Below are 21,180 nucleotides of genomic sequence, written 5' to 3' on the forward strand. Positions count from 1 at the left end.
CTGGTTCTGGACTCCCCCACCATCGGGAACATCCTTCCTGCATCTACCCTATCTAGTCCTGTTAGAATTTTATAGGTTTCTATGAGATCCCCCCCTCATTCTTCTGAACTCCAGCGAATATAATCCTAATCGACTCAATCTCTCCTCATATGTCAGTCCCGCCATCCCAGGAATCAGCCGGGTAAACCTTCGCTGCACTCCCTCTATAGCAAGTACATCCTTCCTCAGATAAGGAGACCAAAGCTGCACACAATACTCCAGGTGTGGCCCTGTACAATTGCAGCAACACATCCCTGTTCCTGTACTCGAATCCTCTGGCTATGAAAGCCAACATATCATTTGCCTTCTTTACCACCTGCTGCACCTGCGTGCTTACCTTCAGCGACTGGTGCACAAGGACACCCAAGTCTCATTGCACATTCCCCTCTCTCAATTTATAGCCACAGATAATAATCTGCCTTCCTGTTTTTGCGACCAAAATGGTTAACCTCACATTTAGATGCAGTATACTCATCTGCCATGCATTTGCCCACTCACTCAGCTTGTCCAAATCACACTGAAGCATCTCTCCATCCTCCTCACAGCTCACCCTCCCACCCAGCTTTGTGTCATCTGCAAATTTGGAGATATTACATTTAATTCCCTCATCTAAATCATTAATATATATTGTGAATAACTGGGGTCCCAGCACCTATCCCTGCAGTACCCCACTAGTCACTGCCTGCCATTCGGAAAAAGACCCATTTATTCCTACTCTGTTTCCTGTCTGCCAACCAGTTTTCTATCCATCTCAATACACTACCCCCAATCCCATGCGCTTCAATTTTACACACCAATCTCTTATGTGGGACTTTGTCAAAAGCCTTCTGAAAGTCCAAATAAACCACATCCACTGGCTCCCCCTCATCAACTCTACTAGTTACATCCTCGAAAAATTCCAGTAGATTTGTCAAGCATGATCTCCCTTTCATAAATCCATGCTGACTCTGTCCGATTCTGCCACTGTTTTCCACGTGCTCAGCTATTAAATCTTTTATAATGGACTCTAGAATTTTCCCCACTGCCGAAGTCAGGCTGACTGGTCTATAATTCCCTGTTTTCTCTCTGCCTCCCTTTTTAAATAGTGGGTTACATTGGCTACCCTCCAATCTGTAGGAACTGTTCCAGAGTCTATAGAATCTCGGAAGATGACCACCAATGCATCCACTATTTCTAGGGCCACTTCCTTAAGTACTCTGGGATGCAGATTATCAGGCCCTAGGGATTTATCGGCCTTCAATCCCATAAATTTCCCCAACACCATTTCCCTACTAATACTGATTCCTTTCAAATCATCCCTCTCACTAAACCCTGTGTTCCCCAACATTTCTGGTATGTTATTAGTGTCCTCCTTTGTGAAGGCAGAACCAAAGTATGTAATTAGTTGGTCAGCCATTTCTTTGTTCCCCATTATAAATTCCCCTGCTTCTGACTGTAAAGGACCTATATTTGTCTTCACCAATCTTTTCCTCTTCACATACCTATAGAAACTTTTACATTCAGTTTTTATGTTCCCTGCAAGCTTACTCTCGTACTCTATTTTCCTCTTCTTAATCAATCCCTTGGTCCTTCTTTGCTGAATTCTAAACTGCTCCCAATCCTCAGGTCTGTTGTTTTTTCTGGCCAATTTGTATGCCTCTTCCTTGCATCTAATACTAGCTCTAATTTCCCTTGTAAGCCATGGTTTGGCCACCTTTCCTGTTTTACTTTTGCGCTAGACAGGAATAAACAATTGTTGCAGTTCACCCATGCACTCTTTGAATGTTTGCCATTGCCTATCCACCGTCATCCCTTTAAGTAACGTTTCCCAATCCATCATAGCCAACTCACGCCTCATACCATTGTAGTTTCCTTTATTAAGATTCAGGACCCAAGTCTCAGAATCAACTACGTCACTCTCCATCTTGATGAAGAATTCTATCATATTATGGTCGCTCATCCCCAAGGGGCCTCGCACAACTAGATTGCCAATTATTTCTTTCTCAATACACAATATCCAGTCGAGGATGGCCTGCTCTCTCGTTGGTTCCTCAATGTATTGGTCCAGAAAAACATCCCGTAGACACTCCAGGAATTCCTCCTCTACGGTATTGTTACTAATTTGATTTGCCCAATCTATATGCATATTAAAGTCACCCATTATTACAGATGTTCCTTTATTACATACGTCTCTAATTTCCTGTTTAATGCCATTCTCAACATCAACACTACAGTTTGGAGGTCTATATACAACCCCCACTGACATTTTTTGCCCCTTAGTGTTTCTCAACTCTACCCATACAGATTCCACATCATCGGAGCTAATATCTTTCCACACTATTGCGTTAATTTCCTCTTGAACCAGCAATGCAACTCCACCACATTTTCCTTTTTGTCTGTCCTTCTTAAATACTGAATACCCCTGGATGTTCAGTTCCTATCCCCGGTCATCTTGCAGCCATGTCTCCGTAATCCCAACTATATCATGCCTGTTTACATCTATTTGCACGGTTAATTCATCCACTTTATTGTGAATGCTCCTCGCGTTAAGGCACAAAGCCTTAAGGCTCGTCTTTTTAACATTACTTGTCCCATTCCCACTATTTTTCACCGAGGCCCCGTTTGATTCTTGCCCTTGATTTCTCTGCCTATCACTTTTCTTATTCCGCTTTCTGTCTTTTGTTCTGGTCTTTGATTCCCCTTCCTCTGACTCCTTGCATAGGTTCCCATCCTCCTGCCATTTTAGTTTAAACCCTCCCCAACCACTCTAGCAAATGTTCCCCCTAAGACATCAGTCCCGATCCTGCCCAGGTGTAACCCATCCAGTTTGTACTGGTCCCACCGCCCCAGGAATCTGAACCACCCCCCCTTCACACCATCTCTTCAGCCACGTATTCATCCAATATATCCTGCTATTTCTACTGACTGGCACGTGACACTGGTAGTAATCCTGAGATAACTACCTTTGAGGTCCTACTTTTCAACTTACTTACTCACTCCCTAAATTCTGCTTTTAGGACCTCAACCCTTTTTTTACCTATGTCGTTTGTACCAATGTGTACCACGGCCACTGGCGGTTGCCAAAACAAAACTCATATCAACCCATTCCTAGTCAGCCAAATATTCCGATATTCCACCTTCCACCATATGTTGAAGGTAAGACTCTGGAATACGTTGATCATTTCCATACCTTGGCAGCCACCTCTCCCAAAAGGCAATGCCGAATCAGCTACTACAAACTGCGGCAGCGAGTGTTTGACGAAGACCTCCATAAGTCAACAAAACTCTTAGCGTACAGAGCAGTTGTCATCACCATGCTCCTGTGGTGCAGCTAGGCCTAGATTCTGCATCAGAGACACATAAGGTCACTAGAGAAATTCCATCTGCAATGCCTCCGCAGCACCCACCATATTCAACAGGAGAGCCATTGAACAAATCCTAGTGTCCTTCTTGAAGCCAGCTCCAGAAGCATTCAGGCAAACACCTGCAAAATCATCTTCGATGGACTGGACAACGTGCCCAGATGGCCGAAAAGTGTCCTCCCCACCTGGTCCTGTTTTCTCAACTCTCAAATGGCCAATGTTCCAGAGGAGGGCAAAGAAAACGCTTCAAAGCTCTGCAGCTCTCCTTGAAGCACAGCAGCATTGACATTAATGACTGGGAGGAGCTTGCTACCAATTGTTCAAAATGGCGACAATTTATCCATCAAGCTGCATCACACTTCGTCACAATGTCTTAATGATGAAGAAGAGGGGCAGCAAAGAAGGAAAGAAAAGGAAGCAAATCCTGCACTCCAGATCCCACTACCTCGAGATATCCTGTCCCACATGTCCAAGGATCTACGGGTCGACTCATGATGAGTCGACTTCATCCTCAAATCAAAGGGCAGCTGACGACAAGTAAATTCTGTTTGAGTATCCCATAATCTCTGCTCCTAAATACACCCCTCTCCTAACAAGAGGGTCAGTTTTATTGCATCTCCACATTAAACCAACGATAAACAATCCAACCAACAGTAGATTGATTATTTTACAGTATTAGACAAGAAATCAGTAAATTGGAAAATTTGAAACAGGCATATTTAGCAGATGAGAATATTCAGAATTGGCTGCCGAGATTATAATGATATTCTGCACTGTGCACCCAATATTTTATTAAAATAAGGACTATTTATAAACTAAAGAACTGCAGTTATGATAATTGCTAGACTTTTACTATTTTTTAAGATACACTACCAATATTTTCCAGCCAAGTCATCTGTTAACATCTCCCATCAGCATTGCAATGTCGACCTAGCTCCTCAGATATCACAGTTCAGAGAGGGCTATTACTTAGCACTTGCTCCGGGTCAGGAGCAGCAAATTCACAAATATTTGCCAATTTGCGAACATCAACCACAATTAATCACTAACTGATTTTAGGGTTTACAGCATGCGGGCATTTTGACCTTTTACACAGCTCTAATCTCACCAGCTAAACATCATAATCATCCTCCAGGCGACCTGTAAGCATTGTCACATCATCGTTGCTTTAAATTGGGTCACTCCCTCTAGTCTTCCATGCAGAGGACAGCTTCTTTTGGGTCTTTTCAGCTCTCCACACATGCAGTGCACAACCCTTCATTAACATTTTGTTCAAGTGTGAAAGTTACATTTTCATTCCTTCTTCCTCCTCTACCCACCCTGCCCCCAACAGATCAGAGTAACACTCCATGAAACAATGTCCCCACTATAGATCAACCTTAAGTATGCAAAAAACCTTCCACCAGCAATGCAGCATTCACACATTAAAGTAAACTGTGATAGAGGGGCAAACTAGGTTCAAACTAGTTAAAAAGTAAATTCAAGACCTATGTCAGCAAGTACTACTTCACACAGAAATAAAAATTAAGGGAAAGTCTACTAGATGGAGTAGAGGCAAACATTATATGCTGAAATGAGGAAGATTATAAGGACTTTCTGAATGGGTAAACGAAGATGGGCCCAATGCCTCCTTACCTCATCTAATCAGAATCCAAATCAGGTATTCCTTGAAAAATGGATGGATTATCTGAACCTGCACTAAACCAAAGTCCATCTTAAGAGCAGCTCACCCTGCAGACGTGAAAACTTAATGATCCTTTCAGCTTGGGGGACTGCGGAGTTAGCCTCGATAACAGTCCCAGTCACAGATGTCTCAACATCAAAAACTTGCATCTACACAGCAGCTTTCATCCCAAAGGCCTCACGGTAACAATTTATTCCTTTCAAGTTGAGTTACTCAAATCATTCCTCTCATATTGCCCTGCCTTATCCAAGCTTAAGAAGAACTATAGAAACTCATGCAATGAATTGTTATATTGCTCTCCAACTCAGCAAACATGGAGAATGTGGAGCAAGTATCACAATTGCCATGCTTAGTTAGTCAAACCATTGCTTTCACGGTCCTATAATTGCACATCACATACATAAATTTATAATTAAACCTACCAATAATTACGCTGAATGTTAAGGTGATAGGTCCAATTAATTAAGACATTCAAATAATCTGGTAAAGTATCACATACGACACCTGGCATCACCTGAGCGTGAAGGAAGCCGCTTGTGACTGAAGTTTCCACTTTTATTTCCAGTATTATTAATTTTATAATGAAAATATATTATACATTTATTTTGTCATAAGTCAACTTCAAGGCACTCATCACAAGCGAGCTTCACAAAACTGCAGGAAGGGCCATCCCCAGAGTACAATCAATTGGGTAAAACAAGTATGTTCATTAAGGAATTGTAGATGCTGTAACTGTACTCAAAGTCTTCAGCTTATTTATTAAATACAACCCTCCTTTCGAACAAAATTTGGTTATATCACCAATGCATAACTAAGCTGGCAGCCACATCAAAAGCAAACAGCAAATTAATGATTGGGAAAGGGAGAAGGGGAAAAAAAAGTGTAAATAATAGATCAGGCATGAAAAATTTAGCAGGCTGCAAACATTTACAAATAGTTCAAACTTCATAGAAAATTCCAGTTTTACATATACCACAGAGCAGACAATGTAAGGGGGAAACTGAAAATCTACAAATAAGTGAAGTGAAACATCCTGTGGAAAGCAACTTCACGCATGGGTAGAGCCAATGATTTGGAATTTACACAGAATCATAGAATGATACAGGAGGCCATTCAGCCCATCATACCATTGGTTGGGAGTACAGGACTAGAAGGCATAGTTTAAAAATTAGAGCCAGGAATGAAATTAGGTAACATTTCTACAAAGGATAATAGAAGTTTGGAACTCTCTTCCCCAAATGGCAGTTGACGCTAAGTCAATTGTTAATTTTAAATCAGAGATAGATTTTTTTCATTAACCTAAGGTACTTAAAAGGGTATGGGGCAAAGGCATATAGGTATATGGAGTTAAGTCACAGGTCAGCCACAATCTCATTGAATGGCAGAACATTCCCAAGTCCCAGTGCTGACTCAAGAGCTATCCAATTACTCCCACTCCTCTGTTCTTTGATGGTAGCCCTGTAAATTTTCTTCCTTTGAGTATTTATCCAATTCTCGAGTGACTGATAGAATTAAGGAATATGATACCCAAAAGTCCAGTAAAAATCCTATTGTTTCATATAATACAAGCAGAATTTGATATATTCAGGTCTCGTTATAGAAATGGCATAGGGGTCTGGTTCACAAAATCTGTTAATAAAAATAAAATATGACTAATCATCCACCATAAAACAGTGATCCTACAATTCTTGGCAAGTTTTTGGTTTTATATTGAAACCTTTTCAAAATGATGTTTAAGTCTCAAGAATTCTACAGCACCTCGAGGCAAATTTCTGTGCCATGACATGCATGCATTCTATAGCATCTTTCATGATCCCCAGAATCCCCAAAGTACTTTACCATCAATCAAGTACTTTTTTTTTAAAAATGCGGTAATGTAGGATAAGTGGCAACTAATTTGCACACACAAGGTCTCACAGAAAGCACTGATATGATGACCACATAAATTGCACGAGAATAAAGATACTGCATCAAGCCTGTCCCAGGTCTGGGGTCATCAAAACTTAAAAGTATTTTATCATATCTAAATAAAGTTTAAAAAAGCTACAATTTTAATCCAACAAATAAATTATGCACTTTAAAATAGTTTGGGCTCCAAGCCCCTAATTACTGCTTACCTTTTTACAGCAATTATCTACCATTTAGCACCTAGCTGTCTTACGCAACTTCACCAAGCCAGCTGGGTGCCTAAGGTTAAACAGGTCACTGATGTGTGGTGTAAAACAGAAAATGCTGGAAAAACTCAGCAGGTCTGGCAGTATCTGTGGAGAGAGAAACGGAGTTAACATTTCTAGTCTGTATGACTTCTACTCTCTTCAGTCCTGAAGAAATGTGATGGATTTTATACTGTATAAGAGGGGGTGACCAGGTGGAGCCATATAGAAGGTCAGTGATAAGTGGGGCTCAGGAGAGTGTTATATGACATGACAGGTGGTATTCACCAGGCTGACCAAATCCCAAAGGGAATCTAATCACAACAATTTTGCAATTTGTATTTATTATGAGAAAGTTTGTGCACTGAAGTCAGAAGTTACGAGCCCACCACCACCACCTTTAGAGATTTTAACGGTTAAATTAAAACATTTATTAACAAAAGAAAATAAAAACTTTATACCATTCAGTGACCTCTGCTGGAGGGTGCATGTGGGTGGGCAAACACACAAGACTATAGTTACATTTAGTTTTATAACAGCTCTCACAAGATTTCTACTTAACTAGACTCCCAACTACACAACCCTTTCAGGTAACAGTCCAAATAAATTCTTAAGCAATATTACCACAAGCACCCACTGTTGTTGTAAGGGAGGTATTTCGTAGCTTCTTTCTCCATCTCATTTGACAATGGAACTCCAAACGCTTTTAACACAACCTTGGTTATGGAACAGCAAACTTCTCCAGGGTGGCTAGAGGCTTTTTCCACAAGTCTGTTTCTCACAGTGCACCTTTCAAGATCTCACACGGCTACCCCCAGGGAGCTTTCCATCATTCTTTAAATATATTTCCTCCCTTTTGATCTGTAAACCCCATTGTTTCAACCTTTCTGGGAAGTTACTTTTCCCAGAATATAAAATCTTTCATGTTGTCATTATGGCCAGAACTTCCAGGAAAACTAAATTTAATAACTTTGTCTTATTCAGCTTGTCAGTTGTAAACATCTTATCATGTCCCTTTGCAAATCAAACAACCTCTCAACTTATCTAAAAATGCAAATTCCATTTGCACTGTATCTGAGACTTCGTCCTAGCTTACCCATCTCCATTTCAAATGCCTGTTTTACACCTAACTCCCCTTTGATGATTTAAACCTTGCAGTCTGTCTGCAGTTTAATTAAACTACACACACACACAAACATACCTACACATTGTCCCCATAAGCCTGCTTCAGTATCCCACAGTAACATTAGGGGAAAAAAATTATGTTTCCTTTACAAGAGATTTGACAAAGATGTCATGGACATGAGGTGAAGGGAATGTTAATGGTGGTGCTAAAGGCGAAAGAAGGCTCTGATAGTGGCATAAAGGTAAGATAGCAGAATGTATTAATAGCAGAACAAAGGTCAACGCTCTGTGAAAGCAAAACATAAGAACAAGTGGCAAATGGCCTTGTGGAGGAGAGGGTGGGGAAAAAAAAGGATCAAAAAAGAGGCCAAGATGGAAGAGAGTGTTCATGGTCTAAAGTTGTTGAGCTCAATATTAAGTCCAGAAGGCTGTAAAGTACCTAATCGGAGATGAGGTGCTGCTCCTCCAATTTGCGTTGGGCTTCACTGGAACATTGCAACAGGCCAAGGACAGACATGTGGGCATGAAAGCAATATGGTGTGTTGAAATGGCAAACAGCAGGAAGGTCTAGGTCATGCTGTGGTCTTTCACAGAATGCTGACCCTTGTTCTGTTATTAACACATTGCTTTCTTACATTTATGCCACTATCAGCACCTCCTTTAATCTTTACCACTACCATTAGCGCTTTCTTTGTCTTGCGTCCCTTGACATCTTGTCAAATCATTCCCAAGCTCCCACCTATCCCTGACCTATTTTGCTCCACCGACTCTACCCCTTCTTATAGAGTATAAAATCCATCATATTTCTACCTCTCTTCAGTTCTGAAGAATCATACCGACTTGAAACATTAACTCTGTTTCTCTCTCCACAGATGCTGCCAGGCCTGAGTTTTTCCAGCATTTTGTTTTTATTTCAGATTTCCAGCAGTATTTTGCTTTTATTACACTGATGTGTGGTGTCCTGAACCAGATGTTAACTCTCACAATCATCCAATATTCATTGATTGGCAATTCAATAATTCCCATGCATTTCAAATTTAACGGTATGTTAAACTTCAATGAATATCTCCAAATTAAGGGCATAAAATTATTTGTTACATAGCAGTCTTGCATTTTTCATTTTCAGCAGAGGCAAAGGGTACAAAGGTGTGAAATGCCTGGGGCTTTTGCAGAGCATGAATAGGAATTAAGAACACTTGGCATTATTCGGAGTCAGGACGTCAAATGCATTGGTTCTAAATTTGTTACAGTGGAGGAAGCTGCTTAAGAAAGAAAAGCAGCGGAAAAACGGCAGAGAAAGTGTCATCAGCACAAAATCAGATCTGGCTCAAGACACTAATTATAGGGGACAATGCGTGGGTGTTGAATTCCATGGCTTATTTTGCCCAAATATTCAATTTAAAGTTAGCTGCATTGCTCCCAAACACCCCATGGTCTGTAAATGCCACACACAATTTTTAAATATATTTTAATGAACTCCAGCAGGCAAAACTGGCAGCATGAATTGCACAGTTGAATGGTCAGCGGACTGACAACAGTAATGTGACAAGCTGCATTGACATGGTGCCCTTAACATATAAAAACATCACAAAGCACTTTAGAGGCATAATCAGAAAATGGATACCATATTAAGATGGGTGAGTATGAACACAAATTAGAAACAGGAGTAGGTCATGAGCCTGCTCTGCATTTGATAAGTTCACAGCTGATCTGATTACGGTCTCTACTTTCCTGTCTACCCACTATACTTTTTGACTCCCTTGTCAGTCAAGAATCTATCTGGCTCAGCCTTAAAAATATTCAATGGTCCTGCCTCCACTGCTCTCTGGGGAAGAGAATGCCACAGACTAACGAACCTCAGAAAAGATTTCTCCTCATCTAAGGAGGATCTTAAAGGAAGAGAGTCTCAGGGAAAACTGCCAGACATATGAAGGCATGGACTAAGTGGTGGGAGAAAGGCTGACAGCATGCACAAAAGGCCAGAATCTAGAGGAACAGAGAGTTCTGTTAGGGAAGGGGGATAAGGCCAGAGGTAATTACTGAGATAGGGAAAGACATGACTATGACGGAATTTAAATACAAAAATTATAATTTTTTTATGTGAGACACTGGGAGATCAGAAGCCAATGCAGATCAGTGGAGGCAGCAGTGATAGGTGAGCAGAAGACACCGGAGAGGGAAACTAGAGAAGGAAGTCAAGTTCAGGGCTGGGGCAGTGGGGAGTGGAGCTTGATGGGCAAGGGAAAGCGGGGCGGGGGAAGCAGCAGCTGGAAATTTCTTGGGGTCAAGAGGTTTAAGAACAGGTCAAACGATGGACAGTTAATCAAACTGTGCATCAGACATGCTCAAGTCCGCGACCCTTCATCTGAAGAAAACAAAGATGGGTCCATACCAGGTGAATTACTTTGATGGAGAGAGTAAGGCTTCTGCTTAGGAATAAACGCATCAGGGGTGGAAGAGAGGGAGCACACTGGCCAAATTGGCAGCTGCAGAAATATTGTGCAAGGTTGGATAGCTCGTTTGGTTAGAGCATGGTGCTTAATAACGCTGGCATGAGTTTAATCCCTATACTGCTGAGTAGCTCTTTGGCCCTGCTTCTTCCCAATTACCTGTCACAATATAATATTGTGGAATCACTTGAGCCATGATGAGCAACCATGAGGAAATGAGGATACTACACGAAGAGTGAGAGAAATGTTGTGGGAAACGAGTGATTGTGGCAAGAGGAAAACTGCAGAAAATTGATGGAAAGCTGCAAGATGATCAAATAAACTGATGACAAGGATTATGCTAAGCAAGCAAAACAAGAGCAGCAAATAAAGCAGCATTCCAATAGTTCTTTTTAACTATACCAAAATTTGGATTCCTTTTTGGAATCAAAAGCGGAATTAAAGACCGGTAATAAGTTATAAAAATAAAAGGACAGCCACAGATGGATTTTGTTTTGAAAGAAAGAATGAACCTAGAATAACAATCATGAAGGTGACAGATGCACTTTAGTTAGCAGCTGTTAACATTTTTTTAAAAATTTGTGCAATTTGCACAAGAGTTGTGGTTAATCTCACCTCTGATTATCCCAAGGAGTTAAGAGCATTAAAACAAATATCTTACAACAGCAATGGGATGAATCCTTCCTCCCCATGAAAAAATTGTTCTCGATCAAGCCTGGCAGTGTGAAATCGATAAATACATATATAAAAATTTCATTGTAGATAGTTTAGGGGTAGTAGTTCACATAGGACAGGCACAATGGGGAGTGTGGTTCCTTCTGGACTGAACCTGTGTTATCACAGGGTCATCACATGGTGTAAAAATAATAGGTTATAAATGCTTTCAGTACTCACTTCAATGCTGAAAGCCAATGCATCATGTGAGCAAAATTCTACACCTACAATGGAAGGCTAGTGCTTTTCTTTTCAAAAAAAATGTTCCTCTGACTGCAGCAAAATAATCTAAAAATCCAAACAATCTGCACACAACGTAGCACCTATCTACTGGGCTGATGCATCAGGTATGTTGACCTTCTAAAGGAACATTCCGAAGCCAGAGATCGTAATGCTTTTAATCCCTCACTTACCTGGAGTGCTTATAGAGTCTGCGTGGTCTGTTATGAGATCGCCGATCCCAATTTTCTGGATCACTAGAATTACTATCATAAGGGTATGGCCGTGCAGCCATCCCACTCTAAGGGCCTCCGTTTTCCAATGCCTTTAGTTCACACAAGGCACTCATAACCTACAAGAAAGTATATACTCTATTACTGCAAATATTTTCAAACCTGAACATTTTTCATGTTACATTAGTTAAAAGGCTGAATAAGGTTGCTAAAAGTGACCTTTTATGACTGTGATCGTAATGCATTTGACGTGATCAAGGACAGATGACTAAGTCAATTCTACACATGTTTATCTTCCCAAGGCTCATTTCCACCCACCCCCCCCACCACAATTTATAAAACCGATGCCAATTTTCTCCTGTCCTTCGCAGTTGCAATTTTTTAATGCTGATGTTACAGTCTCCACCCTTTCAGCTTTTTCCTTGTACAGTCTGCTCACTGCTCTTTCCTTGTAAGAATAAGGAAGTAAGAAATAGCAAGATCAAGAGTAGACCACAAGGCCCCTCAAGCCTGCTCTGCAATGATCTCAACACCAATTTACATGCTGTTACAATATATGAGGTTATAAGATTATGTTTAGGGACTGTGTCAAGTTGGTTGGAGCATAGGAGTTTCTCTGTCTTACAAAAGGAGGGCTTTGTAGGTGCAAAACTAAGAATCTATAGTGCCACTGCTGGCTGCCAGATGTGTTACAAAGTGATAAATTTAGAAGCAGTGCTCGAGCAGGTGGTGGTGGGCCAAGGCCTTAAACTGTTGCAGTCCATTTGGTCTAGGTACACTCAGTGCTGAAAGGGAGGGAGTTCCAGGTTCTTGACCCAGTGACAGTGAAGCAATGGCGATATAGATCCAAGTCAGGATGGTGTGTGGCTTGAAGGGGAACTTGCAGGTAGTGGTGTTTCCATGCATCTGCTACCTTTGTTCTACTAGGTTGCAGATTTTGGAAGGTGCTGTAAAAGGATCATTAGCGAGTTGCTACAGTGCATCTGGTAAATGGTACACACTGCTCCCATTGTGTACTGGTGGGATGGGGTGCTTTGTCCTGGACAGTGTCCAGCTTCTTGAGTGCTGCTGGAGCTGCACTCATCCAAGCAAGTGAAGAGTACTCAATTACAATCCTGACTTCATCTACAAGGTAGGTGAACAGGCTTTGGGGAATTAGGAGCAATTCTCCTATTTTTTTTTCCATCCATGTGCAGAATGAATTTTTTTTTTTTAATGTGCACCAATATCAAGGTAATGTGTGTCACAGAAACAAAAAAACCCTCAAAATATATATTTTTAAAAAGTTATGATAGATATGGAAGGAGGAGAAAGAATACCACCCAGAGCTATCGACTTGGTAACATGCTAGTCCTACTAGATCTACTGAATTCAATTTTAAATTTACCATGGTGGCATTTGAACTCATGACTCTAGGTTTTAAGTTCAGTATCATAACCACTACACTACCACACGTGAAAGACATTTGTTAGTTTTTATGTTGTGGCTTGTATTTTAGTCATTTGACAGATAAAAGGTTGAATTGGTAGTGATGGCTCAAAACAAGACAAGGATCTTTTGTTTCAATTTGGCAAGCTCAAAATAGAGCGTTAAAAACGGATTATTATTTGGAGATCTGGGCTAGGAATCCAAAACTTTTCACAAACTTCCTAGAAATGTCCTTGTGTTTTTAATGCGTCGAATTTCTCTGGGATCAATTTTCCTTTAATAATTCTACAAATCCAGTTGGAGCAGAATGATTTGATCAGTGATACTAATCCTCTTGCTCGACAACCCTCCCATTAACCACCTCCCTTTTGGAATCATTGATTGTCTCCGCTTCCATCATCCTCATAGGTAGACTTCCAGGTAGATCCAGTGTCAGCAGGAGAACGTTTAGGGGACAGTGATCATTGTATCAGGTTGGCTATAGCAAAGGACAAGGAACAATCCATGGGGGAAAAGCCAACTTCAATGGGGTAAGAATGAGGTAAATAAGATGAGAGATGAACGTGTGGCTCAAAGGCTGGTGTGGGCAAAATAGGTTTTGATTCATGGGGTCCTGGGACCAGTACTGGGGAAAGCGGGAGCTGTACTGTTGGGACAGTCTTCACCTGAACCGTAACAAAAACAGAATTACCTGGAAAATCTCAGCATCGGCGGAGAAGAACAAAGTTGACATTTCGAGTCCTCATGACCCTTCAACAGAACTAAGTAAAAATAGGAGAGGGGTGAAATATAAGCTGGTTTAAGGTGGGGGGGGTGGGGGGAGAGAAGTGGCGGGGGGGTAGTTGTAGGGACAAGCAAGCAGTGATTGGAGCAGATAATCAAAAGATGTCACAGACAAAAGAACAAAGGTGTTGAAGGTGGTGATATTATCTAAAAGAATGTGCTAATTAAGAATGGATGGCAGGACACGCAAGGTACAGCTCTAGTGGGGGTGGGGTGAAATAAGACTAAAAAGAGCATAAAAGGTATAGATTTAAAAATAATGGAAATAGGTGGGAAAAGAAAAATCTATATAAATTATTGGAAAAAACAAAAGGGAGGGGGAAGAAATGGAAAGGAGGTGGGGACGGAGGAGGGAGTTCAAGATCTAAAGTTGTTGAACTCAATATTCAGTCTGGAAGGCTGTAAAGTGCCTAGTCGGAAGATGAGGTGCTGTTCCTCCAGTTTGCGTTGAGCTTCACTGGAACAATGCAGCAAGCCAAGGCCACCTTTGGTCTGTCCGCAAGAATGACCCAGACCTCCCTGTCACTTGCCATTTTAAACCCCACCCTGCTCTCTTGCCCACATGTCTGTCCTTGGCTTGCTGCATTGTTCCAGTGAAGCTCAACGCAAACTGGAGGAACAGCACCTCATCTTCCGACTAGGGACTTTACAGCCTTCCAGACTGAATATTGAGTTCAACAACTTTAGATCTTGAACTCCCTCCTCCATCCCCACCCCCTTTCCGTTTCTTCCCCCTCCCTTTTGTTTTTTCCAATAATTTATTTAGATTTTTCTTTTCCCACCTATTTCCATTATTTTTAAATCTATACCTTTTAGTCTTATTTCACTCCACCCCCACTAGAGCTGTACCTTGCATGTCCTGCCATCCATTCTTAATTAGCACATTCTTTTAGATATCATCACCTTCAACACCTCTTTGTTCTTTTGTCTGTGACATCTTTTGATTATCTACTCCTATCACTGCTTGCTTGTCCCTACAACCACGCCCCCGCCACTTCTCTACCCCCCCACCCCCACCTTAAACCAGCTTATATTTCACCCCTCTCCTATTTTTACTTAGTTCTGTTGAAGGGTCATGAGGACTCGAAACGTCAACTTTGTTCTTCTCCGCCGATGCTGCCAGACCTGCTGAGTTTTTCCAGGTAATTCTGTTTCTGTTTTGGATTTCCAGCATCCACAGTTTTTTGTTTTTATATATATTTTTTTTTCACCTGAACCATGCTGTGACCAGTATTCTGGCGAGTTATATAACTAAGGCAGTAGAGAGGGCTTTAAACTAAATAGTTTGGGCGGGGGGTGGGGTGGGGGGTGGTAAAAGATATCATTTAAGAGGAGGGTGTGGTAAATTAAAGGGAAACAATGAGGTAATCAATCATTACCGATCTGGGTAATGATAACCAGGAAGGATGTGGCAGGAAGGGACAGAGCATACAGACTTAAGATTACATAAACAGACAAGACCAGAGGTTGCAAAAATAGTAAAAAGATAAGACCAGAGGTTGCAAAAATAGTCAAAAGACAGAGTTAAAGGCTCTGTATCTGAATGCATGCAGCATTTGTAACAAAATGGATGACTTGTTAGCACAGGCAGAAATAAATATGTATGACCTGACAGCCACTACAGAGGGATGGTTGAAAGGTGACAAAGGCTGGGACCGGAGAATTGAAGGGTATTTGACATCTTAAAAAGACAGGAAGCCAGGTCGGTGGGGGTAGCTCTATTAATTAAAGATGTAATTAGTACAGTAGTGAGAGATGATCATTTGTGGAAGTAGTTTAAAGGCCCCCTAGCATTAGTTACACTGTAGGACAGAGTATACTGGAATAAATAAATGGGGCGGGTAAGAAAAGTATCGCAATAATCATGGGTGACTTTAATCTACATGCAGATTGGGCAAATCAGATTGGCAGAGACAGCCTGGAAAATGAGTTGAGTGTACTTGGGACAATTACAGCCGTAAGTTCTAGAACCAACCAGGGAGCAGGCTATTCTAGACCTGGTAATGTGCAATGGGACAGGATTAATCAATAACCTCAGGGTACAGGTGCCTCTAGGTGACAGCGATTATAACATGATAGAATTTCACATTTAATTTAAAGAGGTGAAGTGTGAGTCTAAGGCTAGTGCTTTAAACCTAAATAAAGGTAATTATAAAGGGTATGAAGGCAAAGCCAGCTAAAGTGAACCATGAAACTAGGTTAAAAGGGAGGGCAGTAGAGATATAGTGGCAGACATTTAAGAAGATATTTAATAACTTTCAGCAAAGATTTATCCCCATGAGAAAGGAAGACTTCAAGAAGGATGCATCTTACATAGCTAAATAAGGAAGTTGAGGATTGTATCAAATTGAAAGGAACACTGTCCAAATCTGCAAAGTCTAGTGGTAGGTCAGCAGATTGGACAGATTTTAAGAACCAGCAAAGAATGATGAAAAGAATATAAAGGGAGAAAGTAAAGTATGACAGAACGCTAGCAAGTAATGTAGAAACTCTTACTATCTTTATATCACTATTTAAATAGGAAAATATTAACTAAAGCTAGTGTTGGTCCTCTTGAGAGTGTGTCTGGGGAATTGATAATGGAAAACAATGAAATGGCAGAGGTGCTGAACAGGTATTTTGTGCCCGCCTTCATTGTAGAAGACTCAGAAAACTTCCCAAAGATACTGGACAATAACGAGGTGAAAAGAAGGGAGGAACTTAAAACAATCACCATCACTAGGGAAAAGGTGCTGGGAAAACTATTAGATCTAAAGGCTGACAAGTCCCCAGGGCCAGATGCCCTTCATCCTAGAGTCTTAAAAGAGGCTGCAGAGATAAACAAGGTATTGGTTATAATCTTCCAAAATTCCTGTGCAAATCCAAGTATAAATCCAACATCTTTACTCAAGAGGGAAACAGAAAACAGGAAATTATAGGCCAGTTAGCCTAATGTGATCAGGCAGCGTCAACATGGCTTTGTTAAAGGGAAATCATGTTTAACTAATTTATTACATTTTAAGGAATTTTTTTAACAAACTTCTTTCATGGGATGTGGGCATCACAGTCAAGGCCAGCATTTGTTGCCCATCCCTGATTGTCCTTGAACTGAGTGGCTTGCTAGGCCATTTCAGAAGCAGTTAAGAGTCAACCACGTTACTGTGAATCTGGAGTCACATACAGGCCCAGCCTCATAAGGATGGCAGATTTCCTTCCTAAGGACATGAGTAAACCAGATGGGTTTTTACAATCGATGGTAGTTTCAGAGTCACCTATCAATTCCAGATTTTATTAATTCAAGTTAAATTCCACCAGATGCCATGGTGGGATTTGAACACTTGCCCCCAGAGCATTAACCTGGGTCTCTGGGTTACTAGTACACTGACATTACCACTTTGCCGCTGTTTTCCCCATGACTTGGATGAAGGGACCAAATGTATGGTAGCTAAATTTGCTGATGACACCACGATAGGAAAATAAGTTGTCAAGAGGAGGTAGAGTGTCTGCAAAGGAATGCAGATAAAGTGAGTGGGCAAAAATTTGGCAGATGGAGTATATTGTGGGAAAGTGTGAACCTGCCCACTTTGGTAGGAAGCTTAGAAAAGCAGCATACTATTTAAATGGAGAAAGATCAAAGAATTTGGGGGTACAGAGGTATCTGGATGTCCTGGTACATGAATCACAAAAACTTAGCAAGTGATTCGAAAGGCAAATGGAATGTTGGTGTTTATTGCAAAGGGAATGGAATATAAAAGTAGGGAAGTTTTACTGCAGCTGTATATGGCCTTGGTGAGTCCACATCCAGAGTACTGTGTACAGTTTTGGTAACCTTATTTAAGAAAGGTTATAATTGTGTTAGAAACAGTTCAGAGAATATTCACTCGACTCATTCCTAGGGTGAAAGGCTTATTTTATGAAGGAAGGTTGAACAGGTTGGTCTTATACCCATTGAAGTTTAAAAGAATGAGAGGTGAGCTTATTGAAACATACAAGATCCTGAGGGGACTTGATGGGGTGGATACCAGGCGGATGCTTCCTCCTGTGGGGAGACTAGAATGTAGGGACACAGTTTAAGAATAAAAGGGTTCTCCCATTTAAGATGGAGATGAGGAGAATTTTTTTCTCTCAAGAGGATCATTAGTCTGTGGAATTCTCTTCCCCAGAATGCAGTGGAGGCTGTGTCATTGAATTTATTCAAGGCAGAGTTAGATGGATTTTTGATAGACAAGGGGGTCAAGGGTTATGGAGGCAGGCAGGACTGTGGAATTGAGAACACAACCAGATCAGCCATGCTCTTACCAAATGCCAGAGCAGGCTCGAACGGCTGAATGGCCCACTCCTGCTCCTAAGTCTTATGTTCCTATGTAGTGGATCTGGGCCAGCTAAATCGGAAACAAAGATTGGCCGGCAAAATGGTAACTGAACAATGGACTGCCTTTAAAGAAGAGATAGTTCAGGCACAGTCAAGGTATATTCCCACAAAGCGGAAAGGTAGGGCAAACAAATCCAAAGCTCCCTGGAAGCTGAAAGAGGTAGAGATTAAGATGAAGAAAAAGTGTGCTCATGACAAACGCCAGGTGGATAATACAAACGACAAGATTGAATATAGAAGTTTCAGAATGGAATTGAGAATGCAAATAAGAAAAGCAAAGAAAGAGTCTGAAGAGAGACTGGCAGCTAATTATGGACCAAAAAAGAGACTTATGCACAGAGGAAGGGGCCTTAGCCAAATGAATATTTTACATCTGTCTTGACCAAGGAAGATGCTGCTACACAAGTGACATGAAAGAGGAGGTAATTCAGTCACTAAAGGGTTTAAAATTGATAAGTGGTACAAGATAGACTGCCTGTACTTAAACTTGATAAGGCACCAGGACCGGATGAGATGCATCCAGGATACTCAGGTGAAGCAAGAATGGAAATTGCAGAGGCACTGCTCATAATTTTCTAGTCTTCCTTACACTTAGGGGTGGTGCCAGAGGACTGGAGAATTGCAAATGTTACACCCCTTTTTTTTGAACAGGGTGTAAGATGAGCCCAGAAACTACAGGCCAGTCAGCTTAACTTCAGTAGTGGGGATGCTTCTAGAAACAATAATTCAGGGCAAAATTAATAGCCACTTGGATGAATGTGGGTTTATTGAGAAATCCATGCTGGCTTTCAAGGGCAAATCGTGTGAAACTAACTTGGGAGTTTTTTGATGAAGTAACAGAGAGGGTTGATGAGGATAATGTTGTTAACGCCATTATGTACATGGACTTCCAAAAGGCATCTGATAAGGTGCTACACAACAAAATTGTCAACAAAGTTAATAATAATGGAATAAGAGGGACAGTGATGAGATGGATATGAAATTGGCTTAATGATGGGAGTCAGCATTGGTTAATCAAGGCTTTTCCAGATTGGAGGAAGGTTTGTAGTGGAGTTCCCCAGCGGTCACTGTTGGGACACTTGCTCTTCATGATATATATGTTATGACCTAGACCTTGCTGTGCAGGGAACTATTTCAAAATTTGCAAATGATACAAAACTTAGAGGCATTGTGAAGACTGACAGACTGACAAGGATAGTGGAGAGCTTCAAAAGCATATAGACAGGTTGTTGGAATGGGTGGACAAGTGGCAGAAGAAATTTAATGCAGATAAGTGAGAAGTGATTCATTTCAGTAGGAGCAACATGAAGGGATAATATAAAATAAAAGGTACAACTCAAGGGGTTGCAGGAGCAGAGGGACCTGGGTGCATATGTGCATAAGTCATTGAAGGTGGCAGGACAAGCTGAGACAGCAGTAAACAAAGCATACGATATCTTACACTTTATTAATAGGGGCATAGAATACAAAAGCAAGGAGATGATATCAAATTTATATAAAACATGGATTCAGCCTCAACTGGAGTATTATATCCAGTTCTGGTCACCATACTTTAGGAAAGATTAGAAGGCAATAGGGACAGTGCAGAGAAGATTCAAGAAAATGGTTCTAGGGATGAGGAGCATCAGGTACATATATAGAATGGCGAGGTTGGGCTCATTTTCCTTGGAGAAAAGAAGGTTGAGGGGCTATTTGATAGAGGAAGATAAAATCATGGAGTGGGGTGGACAGAGTAGATAGGGAAAAACTGTTCCCATTGGTGGAAGGACCAAGAACAAGGCAGCACAGATTTAAGGTAAGTGGCAAAAGAAGCAATGGAGTCATGATGAAAAACTTTTTCATGCAGCAAGTGATTTGGATCTAAAGTGCACAGCCTGGGAGAGTGTGGTAGAATGTGGTTCAATCAAGGCATTTAAGAGGGAACAGGGCTATTATCTGAGAAGGAAGAATGTGCAGGGCCATGGGGAGAAGGCTGGGAAGTGGCACTAGATAAATTGTTATGCCTGTCTCTTTATGGGATATGTGGAACGTTCCTTATTCCAGTCCTACTCCGGCCCCCTCACACAACTCTTTCTCCGGTGCTGCTTCATGCTCTCGTCTGGACCTGGAAAAATGTATTAATTTTGCTTCCAATTTCCACCCCTCCATCATTTTTACATGGTTCATCTCTGACACTTCCCTTCCCTTCCTTGACCTCTCTGTCTCAATTTCTGGTGATAGTCCACCAATATTCATTACAAGCCTACCGACTCCTACAGCTACCTTGACTACAGCTCCTCACACCCCGTTTCCTGTAAGGACTCCATCCCATTCTCTCAGTTCCTTCGCCTCCGTCGCATCTATTCTGATGATGCCACTTTCAAAAACAGTTCCTCTGACATGTCTTCCTTCTTCCTTAACCGAGGTTTTCCACCCACGGTGGTTGACAGGGCCCTCAGCCGTGTCCGGCCCATCTCCCGCACATCCGCCCTCACGCCTTCTCCTCCCTCCCAGAAACATGATAGGGTCCCCCTTGTCCTCACTTATCACCCCACCAGCCTCCACATTCAAAGGATCATCCTCCGCCATTTCCGCCAACTCCAGCATGATGCCACCACCAAACACATCTTCCCTTCACCCCGCCCCCCGGCAGCATTCCGCAGGGATCATTCCCTCCAAGA

The 21,180-nt window shown here is 41.5% G+C and overlaps 1 protein-coding gene across 5 annotated transcripts in view; it reads right to left on the reverse strand.

The window, feature by feature from the left end:
- btbd10b (BTB (POZ) domain containing 10b) overlaps positions 1-21,180 on the reverse strand; it is a 102,207-nt gene that overhangs the window by 59,137 nt on the left and 21,890 nt on the right. For 3 of the 5 annotated variants that reach the window (XM_078549386.1, XM_078549388.1, XM_078549387.1), the window contains exon 2: positions 11,920-12,077. The exons of 1 other annotated variant lie outside the window; for it this stretch is intronic. In XM_078549386.1, coding sequence (XP_078405512.1) covers positions 11,920-12,020 — 101 coding nt within the window. In that variant the 5' untranslated portion in view covers positions 12,021-12,077. Of the gene's footprint in view, positions 1-11,919; positions 12,078-21,180 lie in introns of those variants that run through there. One more of the 5 variants, XM_078549390.1, reaches the window with a different exon arrangement.

This window comes from Cetorhinus maximus, chromosome 9, assembly GCF_964194155.1.
Source record: "Cetorhinus maximus chromosome 9, sCetMax3.hap1.1, whole genome shotgun sequence".
Classification (NCBI taxonomy): Eukaryota; Metazoa; Chordata; class Chondrichthyes; order Lamniformes; family Cetorhinidae; genus Cetorhinus; species Cetorhinus maximus.